The 24,937-nt window shown below is 42.1% G+C and overlaps 1 protein-coding gene across 2 annotated transcripts in view; it reads right to left on the bottom strand.

Annotated features, from left to right (window-relative positions):
- The window catches only part of PLXNA2 (plexin A2), a 403,964-nt gene that overhangs the window by 110,921 nt on the left and 268,106 nt on the right, over positions 1–24,937 (bottom strand). For both annotated transcript variants that reach the window (XM_081009779.1, XM_081009778.1), the window contains exons 10-12: positions 23,004–23,204; positions 18,688–18,784; positions 11,647–11,846 (exon numbers count right to left, since the gene is read on the bottom strand). In XM_081009779.1, the coding sequence (XP_080865905.1) occupies positions 11,647–11,846; positions 18,688–18,784; positions 23,004–23,204 (498 nt within the window). The remainder of the gene's footprint in view (positions 1–11,646; positions 11,847–18,687; positions 18,785–23,003; positions 23,205–24,937) is intronic.

Raw genomic sequence — 24,937 nt, 5'->3', positions numbered from 1 at the left:
AGGCAGCAAATACTTAAAGGGTCCAGTTATATAGACCTCTCTAGACATAACAAGACCAGGCCAAAGTCCAGCCAGCTGCCATGTCTCTGGTATCCAAACTAGAAGCATTTTTTTATAAAGAAAAAATGTAGCTTTTAGATCCTATTTGTATGTAGATTGAAGGTAAATTATATGAGTTGGGGCCAACTTCAGGTTTCTTTTGGCATTACCATGTTGACATAAAACCAGCCACACAGTTGCTATCCTTTTACTATTACTATATTACTATAATATTAATTAATTTATTTCATTTATTTATATTTTACCTTTCAGGATACAAATTCTTCCAAGGAACACCAAACTACAGCTCTAAAAGCCACAATAAGTAAGGTCAACATATAAAAATTCATCAGGATCCTTCTCACTGGGCAGATGGTTGTAGAATGGCTCTGTGGTTTGGGAAGGGGAAAGTCCAATTGAAGCAGGCTCTGAGGTGGTCTTTGCCTCTTCTTTGTCTCTGAAATCCTTCCCACAGGACAACTGGTAAAATGGGGTGGGAGAGCAGCAGGCTCCGAGGTGATCTTTGTGACATGGTTATGGCCTACTCACAGCTTCTCTCTTCAAAAACTGACAGTTTGCTCAGCTTCCATTCCCTAGAGGCAAAAAGACCATTGTAGCTCCTTCTAAGTCCTAATATACAAGCTGGTTTTCTGGGAAATTGAGCAACTCCTGCAGTAGTTAACACCCTGACAGTTGCACCTACCAACTTCTAAAAGGTGAGAACAGCACATTTCCATCTGACAGGTGGCTCTGTCCAGCCAATCCATCAGAACCCAACTTGAGTCAAGAGCCCTTAAGAATTAAATGTTGCCAACATTTCTTTGCCCCTTGCCCTCCAAAATGCTGCACTGCTTTTGAGGAGAAACCTAAATTTGTGTAGGCATACCTTTCATAGACTACATTTTTATTTTCTTAAAGTACCTTTCTGCCCCTTCATGTGGCTAATCCATTTGGATTCATGTGTGCATCAGTGGGATTTGACAGAGAAAACCAACCGATCTTGGAGTTGCATGACAACGGGATATTCTCTTAGCCTCCCCACAAAAGTATTTGCTTTGTTCCCTTGGGGTTCAGAACAAACATAAGGGGAGTATGGTGGAAGGCCTACCTAAGCCCCCCCTTTCACAGCTGGCTTACGCAGATTGGCAGTCGTAACAGAAGAGGAAGAGTATAGCCTTCCCTTTACAACCTTTGCCTCTTTCCCTCTCCCTCCTGGAATCCTTCCAACAGGACAGGCCTGAGAGGGTGGAGAAGGGACTGGAACTGGCTCTGAGGAGGAAGCCTTTACTGGCTTCCTCTGGCTCCTGGAATTCTTCCCACACATCAGAAGCTGGTATAGCAGCGGCCTATCGCACAGAAATTTAGCAGGCGACGCTTTTCCTAGAACAGAGATAAATGATGGAAAAAACTAAAATTCTGTGTGTCAGGCTGCTAAAGGCACAAGATCAGTGGTGTCAGAAGATGTTAATTAAATATGTCATAGAAATGCTTGCTTTGGGTGAGGGGAGGGGTGTTATTAGCATCAGCAACCAAATTACAGCCAGATCATTGTAATTATCATCTATATTTCACTTTTCAGCTCTGATCCAGCAAAGCATGTGTGCAGCAGTCAGAGATGTGCACACAGAGCCCTTTTAAAAAGCTGCAGCTGTACTGATGATCGGTGGGTAAGGGGGAGAGAACGGAATTGAATCCAGTCCCCAGGTAGCAGATCACTGGGATCCTAGCTTAAAAAAGAAAAAGAAAAAAAGATAGTGTGCAGTAGCTATGAATACTAGATTGAGCTGGGAAATCACATGAATAGCACCCTGCTGCATATACAATTCCCTATCCAGTTAGGGATATATATGCAGAGCCTTTTTCTATTAATGCATAGTCCCTAGTTAGCTGGTGTGTTAATACACAAGATGCTTAGTAATCCTTACTGCATTCACCGTTGCAACAAAGAGGAAAGGAAGGAGGGTGTTTCTAGGACAAACCTCCAACTCCTGGAATTTGCTACTTGTGAGTTCTAATCCCAACTCTGCCAGCATGTCACAATGCTCCAGCTGCTTCTGATATTTAAAGCCCTTTACAATCACTGGATAAAAGAAGCCACGCAAGGCAAAGTATTATATTATCATTATGAAGGTGTCAGTCAGGAGCAGTATCTATGGGGACGAACATATATTAGGAAACGTCCTCCAATGGTTCTCCTCAAATCCTGTCATCCAAGCTCCAAAATATTAATTACCCATCACAAGGCTTCGCTGATAATAGGAACAACCTTATTTGCCTGCCGAGAAACTGAAACAGGAGTTCTTTTAAAAACATTTCTCCTATAGGACAGGTGCAGAAGAAGAGCTGAAAAGCAAGACTACATAGGCACACATGTGTTATAAGTCAGACCATTCTCCACTCTAATGGGCAGCAGCTCTTCAGGGTTTCAGACAGGAGACACCCCCAGCTCTAGCTGGATATTCTAGGGATTGAACTTGAAACCTTCTATATGCAGCCTTTGCCCATGACTCCATTATGCTCCTGTACCTCTTAGTTGGGACGCGGGTGGTGCTGGGACACGGGTGGTGCTGTGGGTTAAACCACAGAGCCTAGGACTTGCCGATCAAAAGGTCGGCGGTTCGAATCCCCGCGACGGGGTGAGCTCCCGTTGCTTGGTCCCTGCTCCTCCCCACCTAACAGTTCAAAAGCACGTCAAAGTGCAAGTAAATAAATAGGTCCAGCGGGAAGGTAAACAGCGTTTCTGTGCGCTACTCTGGTTCGCCAGAAGCGACTTAGTCATGCTGGCCACATGACCTGGAAGCTGTACGCCGGCTCCCTTGGCCAATAAAGCGAGATGAGCGCCGCAACCCCAGAGTCGGTCACGACTGGACCTAATGGTCAGGGGTCCCTTTACCTTTACCTATTAGTTACCTCCCATCATCATTAATTTAGCTCAATCCTGTGGCCTGCTGTGCAAAACAAACAACTGGATAGCACTGGATAAATGGGCCAGTACAGCCTTGCAGGTCACAATGTTGCACTGATACAATACAAGAAACAGCAACTAAGCAGAAACTCAATTTCTGCAGCACAATTAGACCGCAAAGACAAAAGGGGGTAATATTCCAACATGTGGGTACCAGGACCACATAAACAAGCAGCACCTCTTCAGCAAAACAAACATAACTGACACACAGCTGCCATTGCATGTACCACATTAACACAGACACCATCTTACTGACATTCACAAGTCCATACTCTGCAAAAGGATGAGAACAGGTGTTGTGTGTGTGTGTGTGTGTGTGATATTTTTAGAATTTTGTTTTGAGCATATTATAATATATTCCAAGGTCTCGCAACAGCAAGCAAGAGAGGAAAGAGAGGATAAATAAAATCAATTAATCACAGGTGGGGAAAAATGAGCCCATCAAGTCCTGTAATAAAAGCCATCTTGAACATAATAGCACCGTATCTGACAAAAGAGGGGAGGGGAGAGTAGCAAAGTTGTGGCCTTTCAAAGCTATACGAATAACATACGCTTTTTGTTGCATGGTTATATTTGTGGCTGGCTCCATCCCAGTAGATGAGCCCAGCAGGGGCTCAGCACATCCACAGAGCTAGTTCATCAGCCTGGCATGATCACTCCTTGTCTCTGTCTTAGCTGATAGTACATTCCAAACCTAATTGTTATCTCAGCAGAGCAACTCCATTATTCAGCCTGACACTCCTCCCCGCACAACCCCCGTTAGCTGTTTGTTGCAGTGATGTTATATTAATGAGGCCTGCAAATAAATGAATAGGAGATCAGAGCACTGCTTGTTCATAAGGAAGCTGATTTTTTATTTATTTAATCACTGATGCTGCGGGCAGCAGGGGAAGATTTATGCTGTCAGGGGGGACATGGGATAGATCCCAACGATGCACTGTGTGGATGGAAAAGATTTCATGCTAACATGTACACTATTATTGATTTTTTCTTTTATGTCAACAAGTAAATATCCCCCTAATCTCCACTCCCAATTGGCTCATTACCGTTTTAAAAAGCTTACATCTCCTTGATCTGTTTCCAGTGTTTCTCAAACTTGGACCTCCAAGTATGTTGTTGGACTAAAACTCCCATCATCCTTGGCTAGCAGCACCAGTGGTCAGGGATGATGGGAGTTGTAGTCCAACATTCGCTGGAGACCCACATTTGAGAAGCACTTCATGGAAATAATAGTAATCTTCCTTTGATGAAATTTCACCCTCTTCCTCTATTTCCCAGAAAGTTCACTTGCAGTCCTATACATTTTTGAGGGCTGGTACAGCACTCCTGGATAGCTCCGTCAGTAGAGCATGGAACTCTTCATCTCAGAGTTGTGGGTTCAAGCCCCAGGTTGGGCAAAACGGTTTTCAAAGCATGGTTTCAGAACCTGGGTTAAATGGGAATCCTGGGTAGCTCTAACCATATCTAACGATACTGCTGGAGTAACGCTTAACTGACGTTAGACTAGGAGTTCAAATTAGTGCTCCAGAATGCCGAGGGTGGAGAGAGATTTTGCAATCCTATGGTTAAGAAACGAAATGCTACATGCGTACTGGTGCTCAGGAGTATGTTCTTAGTTCAATGGTATGAACTCATCAAGTATCTATGCCTGCACATAGATAGGCTGCATAAACTGGTTGATTCAAACTTAAGTAGCCTCACTGTTTTTCACTCATGGAAATCATTGATACATATTACTATCTACCATGGACATTGAGAGTTGATGAAATTCTAATTTGAATTCCTGTTAACAAAGATGAGTTGTGTTCATTTCCTCCTAGACAATCAAACCAATTATACCATTCTTTCATAACTAATGGGTCTTATGCTCCCCCCCAAACAAGGGCTAAACCATTATGCTTTTCTCTTCCACAACAGTCCTATAGGCAATCTGAAATCATTGTAACACCTAGTAGAATCCAGTACAATTCACAAAACAATCTTATACATGTCTGCTTGGTAGCAAGTTATATTGCTATCAGTAGGTTGAAACCAAGTTATTGTGAGAACTGAACAATTTCCACATGTGCAACAGAACTTTGCATCCCACCTCTACTCATTGTAAACCCCACAATCATGTACACAAGCACACCCACCCAACAGATCTGGTCTGGAGGTTTGTGGGAACTATCAGGGAAGGTTTGTGGTGTGAGGGATATGCAGAAGAAGAAGAGGAAGTTCTGGTGTAAGTACAGAAGGTGTTTGACTTGTGGAATGGCTTTGCTGGATGCAACCCTATGGGTCTTATTCTCAGGTAAGTGTTGATGAAGCATGTTTCTCAGTAGACACATACAGCCTGCACTATTAGCCTGCACATTCTGTCTTATGACCATGACTAAACTGAGAATAGTCAACATCAAACCAGATTTTTCTATCCTCACTTTCTCTGTTTGGATTAACATCCTGTCTGATTAAGAATTCCAGAGAATTAATTAAAGTCCCAATAAAGATATTGTAGATTTTGAAATTTAACTCAAGGATGATATTGGAGAAACAACTTGGCCAGCATTTGCTGTGAGATGTTTCTTTGTTGAGTCAAGGAATTGCTTTTGCCTTCTGGTTCGCTTGAGGAAAGGAAGTGAAGTGAAATCTCTGATTTCTGAAAATGTTACATCTGTCTGAATGTTTCATTTGGAAGGGGAAATTGTTCTCCGATCCCTTTTCTTGCTCCTGGTGACTTGCAACCCCCCAGGTCTTTGCACACAGCACAGAGATTTTTGTGAGAAGAACAACTTTAAAATGCTGAGAAGGCAAGTTTGTTTATTTATAGAAGGGCTCAAGGTTTTGATTAAAAATAAAAAATGGAAACTAAACCCCTTGGGATGAAAATAAAATGCACTAAGCCCATCAGGTTGGCAGAAAGGGCGGGTCTTAGTGTCACACAAAATCAAGCTGAAAGAGAGGAACATTGCTTGGTTCTAATGGCTGTAGAAAGGAGATGAAAAGTTCAGTCTTGGGCAAAGAGCCAGCATAATGTCTGCGCTTTGCTTAAATACTATTGAAAATGAAAGGCTGTGGCTAACAAAGCACCAAAAACCTAGTGAATACGGGATACCAAAGATAGCTAAATACATTTTCACACATGCTTGCATGTTGTACTTTCAGAGCAACAATGGGGGTGGGGCAGGGAGCTTTATTTAGTCCCTGATTATGTAGAGGGGAAGATCTGCAGTAGTATTTTTCAATAATCACTTACAAACACAATATTCATTTTAATAGTGGGATGAGCTTCATAATGGTGTGAATGTTTGCCCATTTGTTTTGCCATGGATTTAAAAAACCCACTGGTTACGCTTCTTGTATTAGTCAGCCATAAAAGTAAATTAACATAATTGCCTGGGTTTTTGCATAATTGCAATTTATATATAACATTTCTATCCTACTCTGTGCCTCTGTTAATACTCTATTTATTATTGCTATAATTGTATTGATACTTTATTTTTCTTTAATTATAACCTTCTTTGAGAACAACTGTTGAAAAGCTATACATTTGCCAAACAAACAAACAAGAACATAGAGAAACAAAGACTGAACCACTTTGCTTATGAAACTAACAACCATCTGAAGTAAACACTAGGAGCCAGGAAGTCCTAAGTCGTCAGTTGCTACTTGTCACTCACCCCCCCCCCCGAGCTCCCGAGGAAGCTTAACAGCAACAAAATTGATACCAGGACTTCGTGTGGTATTTCTCTGGAAATGCATTTGATCTATATCCAACACCCATTTTGGTCTATCTAATACTCATTTTCTCCACAAAGTATCATTTTCATTTAAAATCAGTTATTTCAATTATCCTAGATTATTCTTCCTGCCATTTTAGTATCCTTGGCATGTGTGTCTCAGTTCCATGTACACATTTGAGTTTTTGCAACCATTCCCTCTTTGGTCTCCACCTCAAGCAATGGCAAAAGATGTACTATAGATCAACTTCCCTACCCTGGGGCCCTTCAGATGTTTTGGACTACAACTCCCATCATCCCTGACCTTTGGCCATGTTGGCTAAGAGTGATGGCAGCTGTAGTCCAAAACAAGGCTGCTGCAGATGTTGCAGGATCTCATTCAACAAATGAGCTGATAGGGCTTTTGAGTGTTGACTGGTGTCTCTGTGTGACATATAAACAGTATGTGCTTTCACAAGAGCACTCAAGTTGGGATTTGGGGATGATTGAGTGAAGTTAATTGAGACTCATTTACTTAGAATAAATAGGTACCATTTCTTGTCAAAAAGTAATAAACTGAAGCACTAGGAGTTGTGTTTTTTAACTAACAACCCATAAAGAGGGCGAGGAGTGATTCAAGGGAGCTTAATGAGGAATGTGGGAAAAGTGGTGAAAAGAATATTCTGTTCAAGTAGCCATTCCAGCCATTTGTTCAGCCACTGCTCTGCAGAATGAGCGAAAAGGAAACATCTTGCAGTACTTACTGAGCACTCCACAGCCAATTGTTCTTTGCAATTGTTCTAGGAATCCTAAGGTCAGGAATCCTATATATATATATATATATATATATATATATATATATATATATATATAACAAATGTTCATAAATGTACAAGGCAAACACATGTGCATAAGTATAGTGTCTGAAACAGTACAGGAGAGCAATCCTGAAGCCATTTTGACTCTCCCAAACTGACCTCAAATATTCCTCTGCAAGGAGGAAGGAAATGGGGAAATCTTTCCAGTTGTCTTTGGACTGTAGGGGCATTACACCTCCCTTTGCAAATACAGTCTGCCAAGTATCTGTTAAGCTGAGCAAACTATCAATTTATGTAAGAGATTTGGGAACTAAAGTATTTACCATCACAAAAGAATGGCCAGACTGCCCAGGTTGAGCAATGGTTGACCATTATCAGGTATCCTGACAGACAGGTTTTCTGCTGTAGACTGCCCCCCCCCATGTATGTATGTATGTTTTGGGGGGTAGTCTTCAGCTACAGGGAAGGGAATTTCAAAAAGTCTATGTAAGACCTTGCACACCATTGTTCTGGGTTCCTCTCCTTCCACCCTGCATGGGGGGAGTGGGGGACCTTGTTGCAACAGTTTAATAAAGATCATGCTTACTAGCTGCTTTGCTTCTCAGTATTCTCTGTTTGGCCTCTGTTATTTTTTCCTGCCGATAGAGAACCTACTTAAGGACTCTATATGGGCTCTTGGATACCCCATATAGGAAAGGGAGCAGTATCTTTCTTATAACACAATGGTGCTGCAAGCCCCCATCTTAATTAGTCTTGTTGGTTTGCATAAACTCTCAGTTCCTCAGCTCTGAAGTCTCTCTCTTTCGCTTCATTGGCTTTTAAGAGATTGGCACGAAAGAGCTTGCCTTCTAATCTGTTCCTGCACACTATGTGGCCACTGTGTTGCCACAAGGAAGGGCTACCATAATAACCATGTTGATAATTACAAAGATAATTACATAGATGCTGGGATAGCTCAGTCGGTAGATTCTTAATTTCAGGGTCGTGGGTTTGAGCTCCACATTGGGCAAAAGATTCCTGCATGGCAGGGCGTTGGACTAGATGAGCCTTGTGGTCTCTTCCAACTCTACAAGTCTATGATTCTATGCTTGAAACAAGGAGACATCATTATCTATGTCAGGAATGGGGAACCTTTTTACCCCCGGGATGGCCTTCTCTTGTGGACAACTCTCTGGGGGGGTCACAAGGCAGATGGGACAAAGGACAAAACATGTGTGGAGCCATGGATGTGACTCATATGTTTGTGCAGCAGACTAAACCCAGTTGTGTTAAATCAGAGATTTTTATACACATATCCTCCATCCAGGCAATCAAAAGGCCATAGATTGTTTAATTAGCCAAAGGCCTAGGAAAAGAGGAATACGTTTGCCTGGCGTCTAAAGATATGTAATCCCCAGGCAATGCCTCTCTGGGGAGAACATTCCACATGGGGCCACTGCAGATAAGGCCTATTCTTGTGTTGCCCTCTGGACTTCTCATGGAGGAGGCACACAAAGAAGGACCTCAGATGATGATTGCAGGGTCTGGGTCACTTCACATGGGGACAGGCAATCCTTGAGGAATTGCAATCCTGAGCCATTTAAGGCTTTATATGTCAAAGCCAGCAAATTGAATTGGGCCTGGAAACTAACTGGCAGCCAGTGAAGTCAGGACAGGATTGGTGTTATATTCTCACCATCTTGTCCCCATAAGCAACCTAGCTGCTAAACCAGCTGAAGTTTCTGAACTGCCTTCAGCAAATCTAACCTAGGGGTTACCAGTTAACCCCCTTCCTCATGGTGGATCCACTCCACATCAATTAATATATTTCATTTTATTAATACTATATAAGTATTAAATGGTATTAATAGTAAGAATCATAGTTAATCAATATATGAATTAAAACACACATAGCATTTTATAAACAAGGATTTCCCACATCACATCTGTTTTGGCCTTCTGCCTCTGCTTCTTCAAGCTACTTCCTTCCTGATGCATTTGCCATTTGTGGCAAGATGAACAACCATAAAGCACTATACAATATGCGTAAGTTGCCCTTAAATAATTTCCTGTTGATTAAAATGAGGACCCTGTAAAAGACACAATGGATTTCACCAAACTAATGAAAAGCAAACCTCCTCCAAAATGCATGAATATTTAATAAAATCTAAACTGCCCAAGTATGTTTTATGAGCTGAGAAAAATCTAAAGCATGTTTTGGAAAGGGGAGGGGGACTAACGTCACTCTCGAGTACAATGCAAAATTCTAAAATTGCCACCAACAAGCCAGTCTTCATTATATTTTCTCCCTGAAATTTGACCGAGCTTAATCCCTGATGAAGTAAATTCTCTATGGCAAAATTCTCTATGGCAAACTTCTGGACTTTATAACACTGGCACTAAAGAACCAAGTTACTACTCCTGCAGTTCTGCAATGAGGCCGATACTGAATCTGGCTCTCTATTTATAGCATTTTTACAGAGCTCTTTAGCTAAAGAGGCTCCCAGAGTGACTTACAAAGATCAACAGTAAGACAGTCCCTGCCAAAATCTTTTCCTGTAACAAACTCAGCCTTCTACATAAGCATCTGCCTAGTAGCCACAGACAAGGTACTGAATACAGGCTAGCACATGTAATTCTATGCAGGCAAGTGAGCAGGCTTGAAGAGGTGGCTGAACATGCAGTGATCTGCTAGAGGAGGGTCAGAGCTCTCGGTGCCTGCTTCATCAGCCCCCCACAGACTAGTAAAGTTGTTTGCAGGCTAGTAATTTTTATGGCCCTGTTTACAAGGCTGAACTAATTCTATATAATCTCTGGTCAGGAGTTAAGTAGAGATTATTCTGCCTCTGTTATACACCAAATTTGAATTAACTAGAACATTAAGAATACTTATTTGACAGGGCATTTTTATTTTTATATATATATATATTACTTTGGTCTTTAACTGGGTGATGCTTTTATAGCTGCAAGTTCTGGCACTGCTCTAAGGCTTTCTCTGGTAAGTTACACAATTCTGAAATTTTGAAGTAGCATTGGTATAAATATCAAGGTAATGAATAAAGGAAGCTCAGTGTCTGGAATCAACAAGCAGAGGACCAGTGATTATCTCAGTCTGTAGTTTCACTACTGAAAGCTACTGCTAAACATTGTCAGTTTCTACCAATGGCAGCATCAGAGAGAACAAAGTTTTTATAAGATTATTGCCCCCTGCACTGGCCTGCAATCCAGAGAAATCAATTACGGACTAATTACTTCCTTGTTTTAATTAGTGTGCCTGCCGAAGGGCAGGGAGGACACCCTCATACTGATGTCTGAGCCTGACAACCGAGAGTGGGTGATCAAGGCCAGTAAAAGTGCATGTTGGCCGTGAAGCATAGATGCTGCACAATTAATTTAATAGGAAATCACATACCACTTTATTTTCCACTTTTATGTAACAAGGAGAACATGTTATATCGGGACAAACCAGGTGGAACCGGGAACAGGTAATTCCTAAGCGTATGGAAGTGAAACAGTGGAATTAAGTGGTGGTTCTGCCAAGTTTTGGGGCAGATAGAGGAGGGGTGGGATCAATATGCCCTCTGTGGAGTCCCCAGATCATCACTTGCTAAGTGGTGGTGGGAGGAGGAGACACACTGATCAGGCAGGCGGAGAAGAAGCAGACAAATGGGTCTCTTTTCTGTAGAGCTTATTCATTTACTTATTTTGGGTGTTTACTTCCCTTACTTTAAAAGTATCTCTGCATGGCTAATTATCAAATACAGGAAATGGATTTTTAAAAATCCATGAAAATGTAACATCAGCCTAAAATTCCATGGTACAGATAAAACAGGTTTAAACTGGCAATAAAATAGATGGAAAGACCTGACAGAATTAAAAGGTCTTTGCCCTGTGCTGAAAGGATATCAAACGAGGCATCAGGTAAGTGTCTCTGGAAAGGGCATTTCAGAGCCAGGGTGTCACCACTGAAAAAGCCTCTTCCTGATGATTATACATTATTGAAACATGCATATTAAGGTAGTTGTGATATACCAAAAAAAGTGGGGGGGGGGGGAAGGTTGGCTTAAAAATAGAAAGATAAATCAAGTAAACAAGCAAAGAAGTGAATGGAATAGGAAGAAAATCCAATTGATTTAAATATCTTTACCTCCGTGATTCGTGGGTTGGAGCATTTGACATTCCTGCTTGACCAGTCGAGCCACCTTCCCCATCCACCAATAGGAGAGGGGCAGTGCTGACGCAGAGTACACCTCCCTTCTCCAGTGCACCAGCCACACTCAAATTTCTGATCTGCTTTCAGGCACAACCCACAACTTTCCCGCTGGGCTGCACATTTGTACAGGTGAACTGTGGAGACAGAGATTGGGAGCATGAGCAGAGAGTGGGAGACAGCCCACACCTGACAGATCAAATGAGATACACCTGCTCACATTGCTGGAAGGTGTGAACTGATGCTTGTACTGACCCAGATACAAATCTGCCCACCAGGTGAAATGGCCATCTTAGGCCTTTTACTGGGTACCCTCATCTGCTGTTTGATGGGTGACTACTGAAAATAGGGCCTTTTCTGTGGCTGTGCCCTGACTTTGCAACCCCTTTCCAAAGGAAACCTGCCTGGCCCTTTTGCAGGAATCATAAAGGCATCAAGCAAAGCCTGTCTTGTTTACTCACACTGCTTTTTTTGTGTGGATGTGTGTTGGGTTACTCTGTCAACTGTTAATGACTAAACTGGTCCTTTTATTGTTGCCATTTATGCAAAATGGCATGCTCTCTGATTTTATATGCTGTTTTATGTTTTTATTATATGGAAGTTTTTATGAGATTTTGTTAAACTAGCATGAATGCCACTGATGGAAGAAAAGTGGAATAAATGAACGAATAAAGACTTGTCCAGATTGAATTCTTCAGCTATCTTCAGGTATCTGGTCTGAGCATGAGAAGGCAGAGAGTTATGTATCATCCCAAACCCCCTTCACTGCTAACTTTACACAAAAGATTGGAAAAGGGCTTGTTTAACTGAATGTGCATAGAAGCCTTTCTGTGACCCGGAAAGCTACATTTTCAGGATTCCCAATTGTGAGGAGGCTTCTAATCATGTTCAGACCCTGAGGTGGGGCTGCCCAGCCCCCAACACACTTTTTGCTCTCGTGCATGTGGACTGAATACCTGAAGAGGAGTTGCATGGCTTGAATGTATAGTTCAGACCAATGGAGACTTTCGGAACAGGACAGCCTGCATGTAAGGTGTGTTCATCAACATTTTGAGGCTTAGTCGTAGAGTTTTTCCATCCCTGTACTACAAAATGTAAATGTCTTTTCTGGGTACTAAAGTACTTGGGGCTGGCAAAATGCAACCAAGCTACGAAACTGCAGCCATCTCTGTCAGGAGCTTATTTGGCTGGGTAGGCACTGAACCCTGGTCAAAGTGAAGGTAAGAGCTTACAACCAGCTGCTTTAGTCCCTGTCCATATCTCAATATATCTCTGGGTTCTCATTATAACAAAAAACAAAACAAAAACAAAATCGACATTTCCTACTCTTTAAACAAGGGCAGGAGTTAGGAACCTTTTTGTGTGTGTGTCAAGTACCACATTTTTTCAGTGGGTATCTGCCAGTGGTGGAAAGGGCCAGGACGAGTGGTGGATAGAAGTGAGACCAGAAGAGGTCAGGGCACACCCTTCGCTATATCTCTGTGCCCCCCTCCCATTTTCTTTCTGCTTGCCATCTTCTCAGTGCCACAGGCTACCCACCTCTACTTTAAACATAAAACAATTTTCAGAGGGGTAGATATTTTAGCCTGTTGCAGCAAAAACAGCTAAGAGACTTGTGGCACCTTAAAGACGAACAATTCATTACAGCATAAATTTATAAACTTTTTTGGACTCTGAATATATTAGTAGTTAATATGCCAGAATACTTGGGATTTTTTTAAATGTATGCATACATAATCCTTAAAAGAAAAGAATTCATAGCACAGAAGTCATATGAGAGAATGTTTTGATAATAAAATTAAAGCTATTAGGTACCGTATTTTTCGGACTATAGGACGCACCGGCCCATAGGACGCACCTAGTTTTCAGGGGGGGAAATCAAGGGAAAAAAATATTATTTCCCCCCCCCGCAGCTCTGGGAGCAGCGGACAGGCTGCACGCAGCCTGTCCGCTACTCCAAGACCTTCTCCCTGCTTTTGCGGGAGGTGGCGGAATTCCCCCACCTCCCGCAAAAGCCCACAGGAGCCCCGCGCGACTCCTGCGGGTTTTCGACCAGGAGGGAGAAGGGACTGAAACGGCCAGTCAGTCCCTTCTCCCTCCTCGGGGAAAAGCCCCCAAGAGCGGCGCGCTCTTTAAAGGGTGTGCGGCTCCTGCAGGCTTTTCTAGGAGGTGGGGGAATTCCCCCCCTCGTAGAAAAGCCAGCAGAAGCCGCGGAGCCCCTTTAAAGAGCACGAGGCTTTTGCGGGCTTTTGCGGGAGGTGGGGGAATTCCCCCATCTCCCGCAAAAGCCCAAAGGAGGGAGAAGGGACTGACTCGGCCAGTCAGTCCCTTCTCCCTCCTTGGGGAAAAGCCCCCAAGAGCCGCTTGCTCTTTAAAGGGTGTGCGGCTCCTGCGGGCTTTTCTAGGAGGTGGGGGAATTCCCCCACCTCCTAGAAAAGCCGCGGAGCCCCTTTAAAGAGCGCGCGGCTTTTGCCTGCTTTTGCGGGAGGTGGGGGAATTCCCCCATCTCCCGCAAAAGCCCAAAGGAGGGTTGGAGAGTAGCGGGAGGGCGTCGCGCGCCTTCCCGCTGCCCCCCATCCTCTGGGGCTGGCGATGGGGGAAGCGCTGCTTTCCCCACCGCCAGCCTCGAAGCCGGGTTGGAGGGTAGCGGCAAGGCGTCGCGCGCCTTCCCGCTGCCCCCCATCCTCTGGGGCTGGCGATGGGGGAAGCGCTGCTTTCCCCACCGCCAGCCTCGAAGCCGGGTTGGAGGGTAGCGGCAAGGCGTCGCGCGCCTTCTCGCTGCCCCCCATCCTCTGGGGCTGGCGATGGGGGAAGCGCTGCTTTCCCCCACCGCCAGCCTCAAAGAGCAGACTCTCCTGGCTTCAGCGGAAGCAACGCGAAGCCTCCGGAGCGCAGGCTTCGGAGGCTTCGCATTGCTATCGCTGAAGCCGAGGAGTCTGCATTCGCTCCATAGGACGCACACACATTTCCCCTTCATTTTTGGAGGGGAAAAAGTGCGTCCTATGGTCCGAAAAATACGGTAAATTTGCTTTGTAAAAGGAGCAGGTCCATTATCACCTACTTCTCCAAATATCTTAATCACTTTCACACTGTCCAAACTACAACGTGTGTGTGTGTGTGTGTGTGTGTAAGTCACTGTTGTTTCTATTTGCTGCTTTGGCCTCATATTCTCTTGTTTGAGCAAGGGAGAATGAAGCATCCTGACTTTGAAAATGATCACCAGTGCAACTATTTTTGCCTAGGTAGACAGAACTAATTGTTCTATGCTTAAGAACAGTTTATGCTGATCCTTTACTGTTGGTTCCCCTGATACTTGGATATTCCAGCAGTAATTTAATACCAAACCAACTACTGGTAAAGTGTAAACCTAATAGTGATAGTGTGTCCAGATATAGTTAGAGGCAAACCACTAACATGAATGCAGCTTTGATACTTGCAATCTGAATTGAGGGATCAGTCAAACTTTACTCATGACTCTGATTTTCAGGATTAGTAGGTTTTAGTTACGATACTAAACCTCTGTTTAAAGATGGGCATTCATATTATTGATTTTACTCTCTATCTCCTTTTACAAAACATTTTAATTTGGATACCCATGCTCCATATACAAAATTCTGACGCATCTGAAGAGTATTTGGCTCCCCCTCCCCCGATCGTTCAGAGCAATATCTTATATCTCAGATTGTTAAGGTTCGCTAGACTAAGGACATACAAACTGTGGATCAAGATCACTTTTGAAAAGATTGCTGAGTAAACTCCTCCTTTTTTGATTTAGTGGCTCCAGATACTCCTCCTCCTTTTTGATTTAGTGGTTCCAGATACTAATATCTCCAGATATTAGTAAACAATACTAGCCAGCATGAAACCGAAAGCATAACTGAAGTACTTTGGGAAAGGTCAAGCAAGATTTGTACTTGCATACAAGAGTTTGGACAATGGGGACATATAAACCCTTCTCCTTCCTGTTGAACCTTTCTGCAGATGTTCTTAGATACTATTTCTTCCATGCTTGATTTGGACGACAGCCTTCAAAACCTCTTTGTTTAGTTTCCTCCACTGATTTCAACCAAGAAAGACTTCATTGAAAACAATGTCTCCATTCCCAGGGAGCCTGGCAAGACTCACAATATATCAGGTTCCACAGTAAACTTCAAAAGCATTTGAAAGCAAAATATAGCTCAGAGGGGAACAAATGGGAACCCATTTAATGGATGTCCTTGCTGCTGTAAAAACCAGATTCTTTAATGGGTATTCATTTCATGGACCAAGCCTGCTGTTTTCACAGGGCTTGTTTGGGTCATATAATAACTGACCCTGGCATCATGTGTATTTTTCTAGACACGTCACCTGTAGCAGCAGTTACCATTAAGCATCCTTCCTTCTTTAATGTGCAGAGTCAACCAACTAAGGCTGCCATCCTAGACCAATTTAGCTGACTCCTTTCAATCATCTTGAGTCACATATAATTATGTACTGAATGGGCCAATCCAATTGCTAACCCATGTTTAGAAGTCTTAAAATCTTTCAAATATGGATTGGTTCAGGATCTGAAGATGTGATGGGTCAATTATATCAAGTCTTCTTCTTTCCACAACGGGGATCTCATGCCTGAAATATTGTGGTTTGTGTGTGTGTGTGTGTGTGTGTGTGTGTGGTACCTTGGTTTTTGAACAGAATGCATTCCAGAAGTTCGTTCGACTTCCGAAACATTCAGAAACCATGGCACAGGAGCATCCTGCAGCCAATTGGAAGTCGCACTGGACATTCGGCTTCCAATGCAAAGTTCACAAACCGGAACTGCTATTTCCGGGTTTGCGATGTTTGCGTTCCAAGTTGTTTGTGAATGAAACTGTTCAAAAACCAAGGTACAACTGTACCATAATCAAAAAAATCATGTCCTAATAGAAACTTATGTCAATTTAAAAAAAGGGGGGGGCAAGTACTTTTCTTGTGAGTTCATCTGTCACTAGAAAGTGCTGTGAATCACTAGTTTGATTCATACCTTGGAGTTAGCACGTTGCTCCTTTGATCTTCCCTCGATCTTTTTGCTGCTGCACTGTGCTAAGCAATGTTTGGTTTGATTTAGCATGCCATCTGAACCAGGGCTTCATAACTGAAGCAGTAAACTTCCCCATGTCAGAAATCCTGGTTTGACTATCAACTGAGCCCAAATAATCTGCAAAGTCTGGGCTTGGCTTGTAATAGATTTTCTGCCAGTTGGTTCTCCAACTGTTTTTGGACTACAACTCCCATTATCCCTAGCTAGCAGGACTTGTGGTCAGGGATGATGGGAATTGTAGTCCAAAAACAGCTGGAGACCCAAGTTTGGGAAACCCTGGACTAGGACACTCTTTCCCTCCAGAGTACACAGGAGTTGTAGTTCCCAATGCCTTCTAGTTGATAAATTCTGAAGGCATTATAAACCAAATCTCCTATGAATAGATTCCTGCAAAATGTGGGCATTATGAGCAGTGATACCTTCTTCTAACAACCCTCAACACTTCAGAAAACAGCAACTATTTGTCTCCAGCCTGACACCTTTATAACGTCAACATTAAGCAGAAGGGATTCTGTGAGAGTTAGAATCAGAGCCATAGGAGGTTAAGGATGTTGCACCTCAAGTGAGTCATAAAGGCTGGCAAATCTCATTTAACCCAACAGGTAGGTCATAAATAGTGCATACAGGGCAATAGATGGCAACATGGTATGGCAAAAAACAAGCATACAACCTTGTAAGCCTATTACCCTCAGACCTCTCCAACACTGATTGTAAAGCCTTATAACCCGCTTACATCCAGATGTCTCGAGGATTGAGCTTAGAGCTCAACTTATGTTCTATGGCAGGCTGAGAGATACATTTTTTTCAGGCTGTTAATGCCAGATTCACGCCTCCCCCCCCCTCCAAGCCTTTAAGAAGAAATAATGTAAAAGGAATCTTAAGGCAGCTGCACATTTCCATCTCAGTTATGTTTATGCCAGTTTGGGCTTAAATGATAATCCTGATACCCTTCATAATCAAGTTCCTCCTTGTTCCCTGAAAGCAGCCAGAGAGGCCCTGCCTTGCACTTAGGACATGGAATAGATTTTCCTTGGTTACTCTCAGACAACCTGCTTATTGAGAATTCATCCTGATTTGCACAGTTTGCAGGAAGGCTAGACAACATTGCAACAAGCAAGGGTTATTCCATTCTTTCCAGTGCACTTTCCATTTTTTCTGGTGTGTGGGGAGGTCAATTTGTTCTGCAAGAGCATCAAATCATCTTTAATTGGGCAACCTCCAACAGCAGGTATGTGATTGACTCCCACCTGAAAATAGCAACCATGTGGAACATGGGGAATTCATAGGATGACTTGCCTATTGTCACTGGGGCAGTAACAAAAGCCTTTTTGTTTTTTGGAATTCTAACAGTATGGATAACATTTGCAGTATGGGCCTTGGCGGCTTTATGTATTTTTGGTGTTTTTTTAATATTTGTAGTTTAGGGTGTAATATCGTATACAGCTTTGAACAGCGGAAAATTGTTTCCTATAAATTATCTGAAATATATATTTACATAAAGTCTGTGTAGTTCTTAATCTATTTTCCCTCTCACCACTGAAATGTGGCACACACTCATCCCATTTGGATTGTTTCAAGCAATGACATAAAAATTTCCCGCAGCAAATTTACAGTCATCCTTGGAGAGGTCTAAGGATAAGAGAATTATAATGCTGCATATATATATATCTATATATATCTATATATATCTATATATATCTATATATATCTATATATGATCTTGCACACCCACCCCCTTTGTCAAGAGTCTGGTCTTCCAGAGTTTAAGAAATGGCAAATATAACCATATTGCTCTTAGTGAAACAGGATTTATTTTAAAGCATCAAATGATCTGAATTGGATGAAAATAAAATTTCAAAAATTCCCACAATACATATTAATGAAAATATATCAAAATAAACTAAGAATATATTATTTACCTTTCAAATCCTCTGGGTTGTCAATAATGAAGTTTCCATTCCAAACCACAGCAAAATCTACTGCTAAGTTACTTATGTCCATGCCATCATAGAGATACTGAGGAATAAAGAAATGAAATACAAATATGAAGGCTTTGTGTGAAAATAAAAGGAAGAGCCATTAGAATGGACAAATATTGTTTAGAGATTTTTGACAATACATGACTTAGGAATGGGTGGCAAGAGTTGAATTGCAACATATATTTCCATTATCTGCATGGAGAGACACTTCTGCTTGCCATAGAAGCATAATTAAATCAGCTGATGGGCCCGGAGAGAGGTAATAGATTAATTATCCAATTCATGCAGACTGTTCTCACCACTCAGCCCTTGGTTTGCCAATAAAGCCCCATCACCAAGAATTAATGAAATGAAAAAGAGAATCCTACACTCCTATAGGAGGCCACATTAGGCTCTACTATATGCAAACATGCCAGAGTAGTTTATGGAACTTACTTGGAAAATATATTCTAATTGGCATTGGCATAGCGATGCTTTAGGCAGTACAAAGGAAAATACATATGACCATAGTTTAGAAAAAGTTTTTATCCAAAGGTCAGTGGCTCAAAGCTTGCTGGGTTGATATGAACTGCAGTCTTCTCTCTTCTTCAACTACCACCACCGTATATACTGTTAGATAATCACTCAAATGCTTGTTGTCACCAGCTCTGCTTCAAAACATCACTGCTTTCACCTTTCACCCTTAAAAACTCTCTATTCTAAACTCTGAAAACCAATCTTTCCATCTTTCTGTACAAAAAAGCAAAGCTGGGCTGAATTTCAACCCATCACCACAGTTTACAACAATACTAATAGCAAATTCATTTTCTGAGTGCTGATCCTTATCTATTTAAGTGGCACTATCCATGAAGTAGAGGAAGGTTATCAGCAGGCTCAGGAAAATCCTGAGGTTTGCAGAAGAAAAGAATGAAAAAACTTTGGGGGGGGGGAACCTTAAGGTGTCACAAAAACAAAACAAAACAGCCCAATGAAAACCAACCATGCTCAGTGTCCATAAAATGCTGAGTGCCTGTTGGAGGTGGTAGGAAGGAAACCTGAGGAGGGGAGGATTGCAATGGAGCATCATAAAAGACGGGATGGCTAGCTGGCTGGAGCCAAGAGCATTCCATGCTGCAAAATTTGTTGTGTAGGGTTGCCATATTTCAAAAAGTGAAAATCTGAACACAAAAGTTGTTAAGCTTTATTTTTTTAATTTTTGAGCTATTTTTACAGTAAAAATGACACTGCTGACATGGGTTGGCAGACATCTGGATTTTCCCGGACATTTCCCCAATTTCCGCCCAGACAATGCTTTTGACTGCAGCATTTGTGTATGGCTGGGAACCTCCAGACATATGGCAACCCTATAGTGTTGCGGCCCCCATTTTTCAAGAAAAGTAATGGCTTTCAAGAGCTGGAATTCTCATGCCTAACCGATAGAGGACTAGAATCGGGGCTGTCCAATGCCTCTACAGGTTGCCTGTGTGGAAGAACAAAATCTATAATTCAGCTAGCCTGTCCTTCCCTTCCCCTTTCAAAAAAGGGCTATGCCTCAAATTATGTTTTTCAATGAGAAGGTTAGGCTCATTATCTAGAAAAAGCTGTGCATTTTGTAACATGTTCACAATGAAGCAAGTGTCTCTTTGATTTTACAGACACGGTACTTTTGAACTGCACAGTTAGGGCCAAAAATGCCACAGGGAAAAGGAGCCCCAGGTCGGGAAAAAGCAACAGTACCATCCATGGCAGAAGTCAAAAAGTATGAACAGTAAGCGTGTAAGTAGACTTTTCCTCCCCTCTCCTGTTCTTTGTGACTCCCAGAGAGCACTACAAGAGTCCAGTCTTAGCACACAGATCTGACTGCCTCTGCAATTAAAGTGGCATTCTAAGCAGGCAAGTGAGACACAGCCATCCAGCTTGCTACTGTAGGTGCCACAAAGCCTACTCCCTTTTAACTTGAGCGAGTAGTAGTTCTGTACAATTTCACAGCACAGGTACCTACTACTGGCTGCAGTGAAAAGATGTGAGCCTGCTCAACCCATGTAATGTTCTATAAGCTTTCAGTTTCCTTACCTGAAAGTGATATAGGAAATACATAGCATTTGTAGAAATCGTATATGTGAGTGGGATTTGGGCACTTACAACAATATAAAGGAACCAGCTGGATTAGTCCCACGTTTGTTTGTTTGTTTGTTTGTTTGTTTGTTTGCTTTTGAAGGCTGCAAAGTTGTTTTTCTGTGCCACAGTGACGGCAGTTTTTACAGGGCTTGGGAATGCAATAAAGGCTAATTGCCCTGACTGGTGTGATTGATTCCAACATTATTCTTGTCAGCTTGGAAACTTCTGTGGGACAAAGAACTCCCGTTTCACAGCAAGAAGCATTGCAGCCACCTCCTTGACTATGCTTATTTAAGGGAGGCTGTTTTATCTTCCTTCCCTCTCCTCATCCCAGTTCCTTCTTTCTCTTCTCCCAGCAACAGGCAGCTTTCCAGTATTACACATTCTATCAAGCTACTGCAGCTTGGAATTTGACAGCTCCCTGATAAGAGGCCTGCAATTCTCTTTATCTCTCCTGTGTGAATTAGCTTTGCCTTAACACCTTTGTCACATCCCCGCCCCAGCTCCCCCTTTCCTGACCCCCCACAGTCACAGACGGGGAAGCTGACAGATAAAAGATCTTCTCTGGGGCCAGGATTCTAATTAAACACCTCACTTGCCTGTAGCACATTCCCGTCTGGAATTCAGGATTAGCTTAACCCCTGGTTCTTTTGTTTCATCTCCCAGAATAATGCTTCCCAATGCCTTTTATTCTACCATCTACATTTTCCTCATTTGTAGCTTTGCCTCATTTGTAGCTTTGCCTTCTAGGGTGGCAGCCTCTTCAGTACCTTGAACATGAGTAAACATACGTGAGCAAGATATTCCTGCAGTTATCAAGCACCATAAAAGAAATTTCTCATTTCCAAAAGAGATTCTGAGTGTGCTTTATTCAAAGGGATTGGACAGAAAGGCTAGCATTGTGCTGTGTAACAGCCTGCTGTGGCATTAAGGAATGGGCAGTCATGATGAATGGATGCAAGCGGTAAATGCTCCATGCATGGTGCTTTGTATAAGCACTCCCGGGAGATCTCTTAGTTTCTAAATATTTGTCTAATTGTCAGGCAAAAAAAGAAAGAAAAGAAAATTCCTTCCAAATAACAGGTTTTTACTATTACAGCAGACCTAGCTACAAAACCTGAACTATATCAGTACCCCAGACCCTTTCAAGAGGGCAGTGGGAAGGATGCAAAAGTCTTGGGGGCAAGTTTCCCTAGTGAATGAATAATAATAATATTATTATTATAATAATTTATTATTTATACCCTGCCCATCTGGCTGGGCTTCCCCAGTCACTCTGGGCGGCTTCCAACAAAATATTAAAATACAGTAATGCATTAAACATTAACAGCACTATTCTGAGGTAATCTATGAAGCTTCTTCATGTAGTTTATTGATTGTTGAAATAATGTTGAAACTGAGGACACAGCCTCTGTATATACATAGATGTTTTACAATGTATCAATGTCAGATTTATCAACATATAAATTCAGAATAACCTAGTGACAGGAATGCCAGCTTGGCCCCATGACTGTGGGTGCCTTGGACCATGGGTGCCATGCAGTGTGCATGTCCCTGGCACCAAAATTTGTGGGTGCCCAGCCCCTTCATGGGGAATTTTGTGGGTGCTCGGGCACCCAGAGCCCCAGGGAGTTGGCACCTATGCCTAGTGTGCGGAAGCTGCTCAGCAAGCTACAGGGATCATGAGTTAAACAGCCAAGTGATGGGATGGTAAGTATCACTCATTTATTCAATTAAAGCAACTCAGACTAATAAGATCACTGAAGGGTCACTGTGTGCTAGAAGCCAAATCCTGTAATACCATATAACTCAGGAGCTAAACGCTAGGGTAGGAAGCCTGTAGAAACCTAGTTTTCAGTGCTCCCCTAGCAGAGGGAGACTTTTTAGTTCTCCCAGGCAATTGGGAATTAGTTGGACATTTTTGCTGTTGCTTTTATGTAGTTTTAAACTACTACCATCTACTCTTTTGATTTTATATTCTACTTCCTATCTTTAAAAAAATTCTGTAAAGCCACTTTGTACTGGTTTTTTTTTTTTGGAAAGGGAGTCTAGAAATATTGCAAATAAATAAATAAATAAACCCCCAACTCCTTTTATGCACAACCTTTTCTATTCCAGCTATTCCTTTTTTTATTATTCCTCATCCCCCATCTACTTACAGAACTATTCTGGCACTGGACACTTGAACTGTTGAAGCGCAGAGCAGGCACCCGATAGACTACCCCTTGGATGTTGAGGACACACTCATAGCCACGCTGGCCGGACTGAGGCTGAGGTAAATTTCTAGCCTTCAGGGTGATGGGCTTCACTTCACCAACAGGGATCAAAATCTCTTCTGTACGGAACAGCTGTGGGCAATCCTGGAAAACATATTTGAAAACAGCAATGTATTAGGCAACTGCGGGCACATGGTACTCTGAATACAGTTGCTTCCTGAAGACACACACGGACTCTGGGGAATTGCATATCTATAATGTAAATGCAGATACAATTATGGTTCGGCTATTTCCCAGAAATCTGTTGTAGATACAAAACATAAATAAGGGATGAGGAACCTCAGGTGGAGGGGACAAATGTGGCTTTCTCTCTCTTTTTTTAAAAAATGATATTTATTACTTTTTTAACATTTCCAACACAACACTACAAACAAAAAAAGAAAAAAGAGAAAAAACAATGCAAATACAATACAAAAACGCTACATGGACTAACAAAACAAACAAAAACAAGCAAAAACAATTTAAAAACACCTCAGACATTTTCAATATCTTATATTTCATTCACTTATTTCCAGGGACCTCCTCCCATCTCCCTTTTAGTATTCCACTTCTATTATTTGTTTCAGCTATTCCTTTCCATCTTACTCTGTTTTCTGTTCTATAATTATCTTAACAAATTCTTGCCATACTTTTCCTTTAATTTTCTATTAATCTATTTATACTTAATTCCTTATGACATTTCTGCTAAAGCCATATAATTTCATTCCAACATTTTTCTAACATTCCTTAATTTTACAATATTTCTATAAATAGTCTTTAAACTTTTTCCAATCTTCTTCCACCGACTCTTCACCCTGGTCTCGGATCTTGCCAGTCATTTCCGCCAATTCCATATAGTCCATCAACTTCATCTGCCATTGTCCAACGCTTCAGTGTTTTCAAAAAGCAACCATTCTCTCAACCAGCAAAAAGCAGATGGTTCACAGCAAAGTTTAAAGGTCTGGCAGGGCAGGTCCACCTCCTTCTTTGGCATCCATCAATATTTTAAGTTTTACTCGAGGCTTCCTGCCCTGCCAAACAACTCTAGGAGCATCCCTCTGCCACCTCCTGAAACCCTCCATCCCATCCAAAGCTTGCAATGTTTGAAACAAAAGCAACATCCCCAGCAACACAGCAGCCCTCATCCCCACCACAATAGCTTGGCCCAACAGTAACAACTTCTGATTTGTCCATATTTCCAAGTCCCCCTTCTCTTCAATCCAACATCCTTCACAATTATCCTTAAGCAGATTCACATTTTTGGCGGTCATACTAACCCCCAAATACCTCTCTTTCTCAACCAATGTTAGTATCGCCTCCTGAAACTCTGTCAAGCTTTCCTTTTCCAATTCAGATAGGGCTCTGGTCCTCAAATTCATCCGTTCTTCTTTAAGTTCAATCATAACGAATGTCAACTTATGTTCGTCAAGTTGTCTTTGTATGGATGGGACTCTCCTCTCCAGTTGTATTACTTTAGATTCAGCAGCAAGGGTTTTTCCCCTGACTTCATCTGCAGTTTGCCATATCGAAGTAGATTCCTGTGTCAGTTTCTGGGTGGTTTCTGAATTGGTATTCACCTTTTGTCCCAAGTTATTTAAACTTTCTACAGTTGATTCGATTTCAATATTTGCAACATCCAATTTCACATTTATCGCATCTGTTTTCTTGTGGAGTTGTTCCAGCGAATCGTTTATTTTCAATAATGCAGCCACTAAGGCCTCCTCTGTCGACATCCCGTCTGTTTTTTCCTTTCCGTTTGCCATAACACTTAAGAGATTCAAGGTCAATTCCAAAGTCTCACACTCTTTCCTCCTCTTTTAATAAAGTTCAATAAAGTT

This window comes from Podarcis pityusensis (genome assembly GCF_964106645.2).
Source record: "Podarcis pityusensis genome assembly, chromosome: 6".
Lineage (NCBI taxonomy): Eukaryota > Metazoa > Chordata > Lepidosauria > Squamata > Lacertidae > Podarcis > Podarcis pityusensis.
Note: the sequence above shows the minus strand (reverse complement) of the source record. Positions and strands in the feature narration are given on the sequence as shown.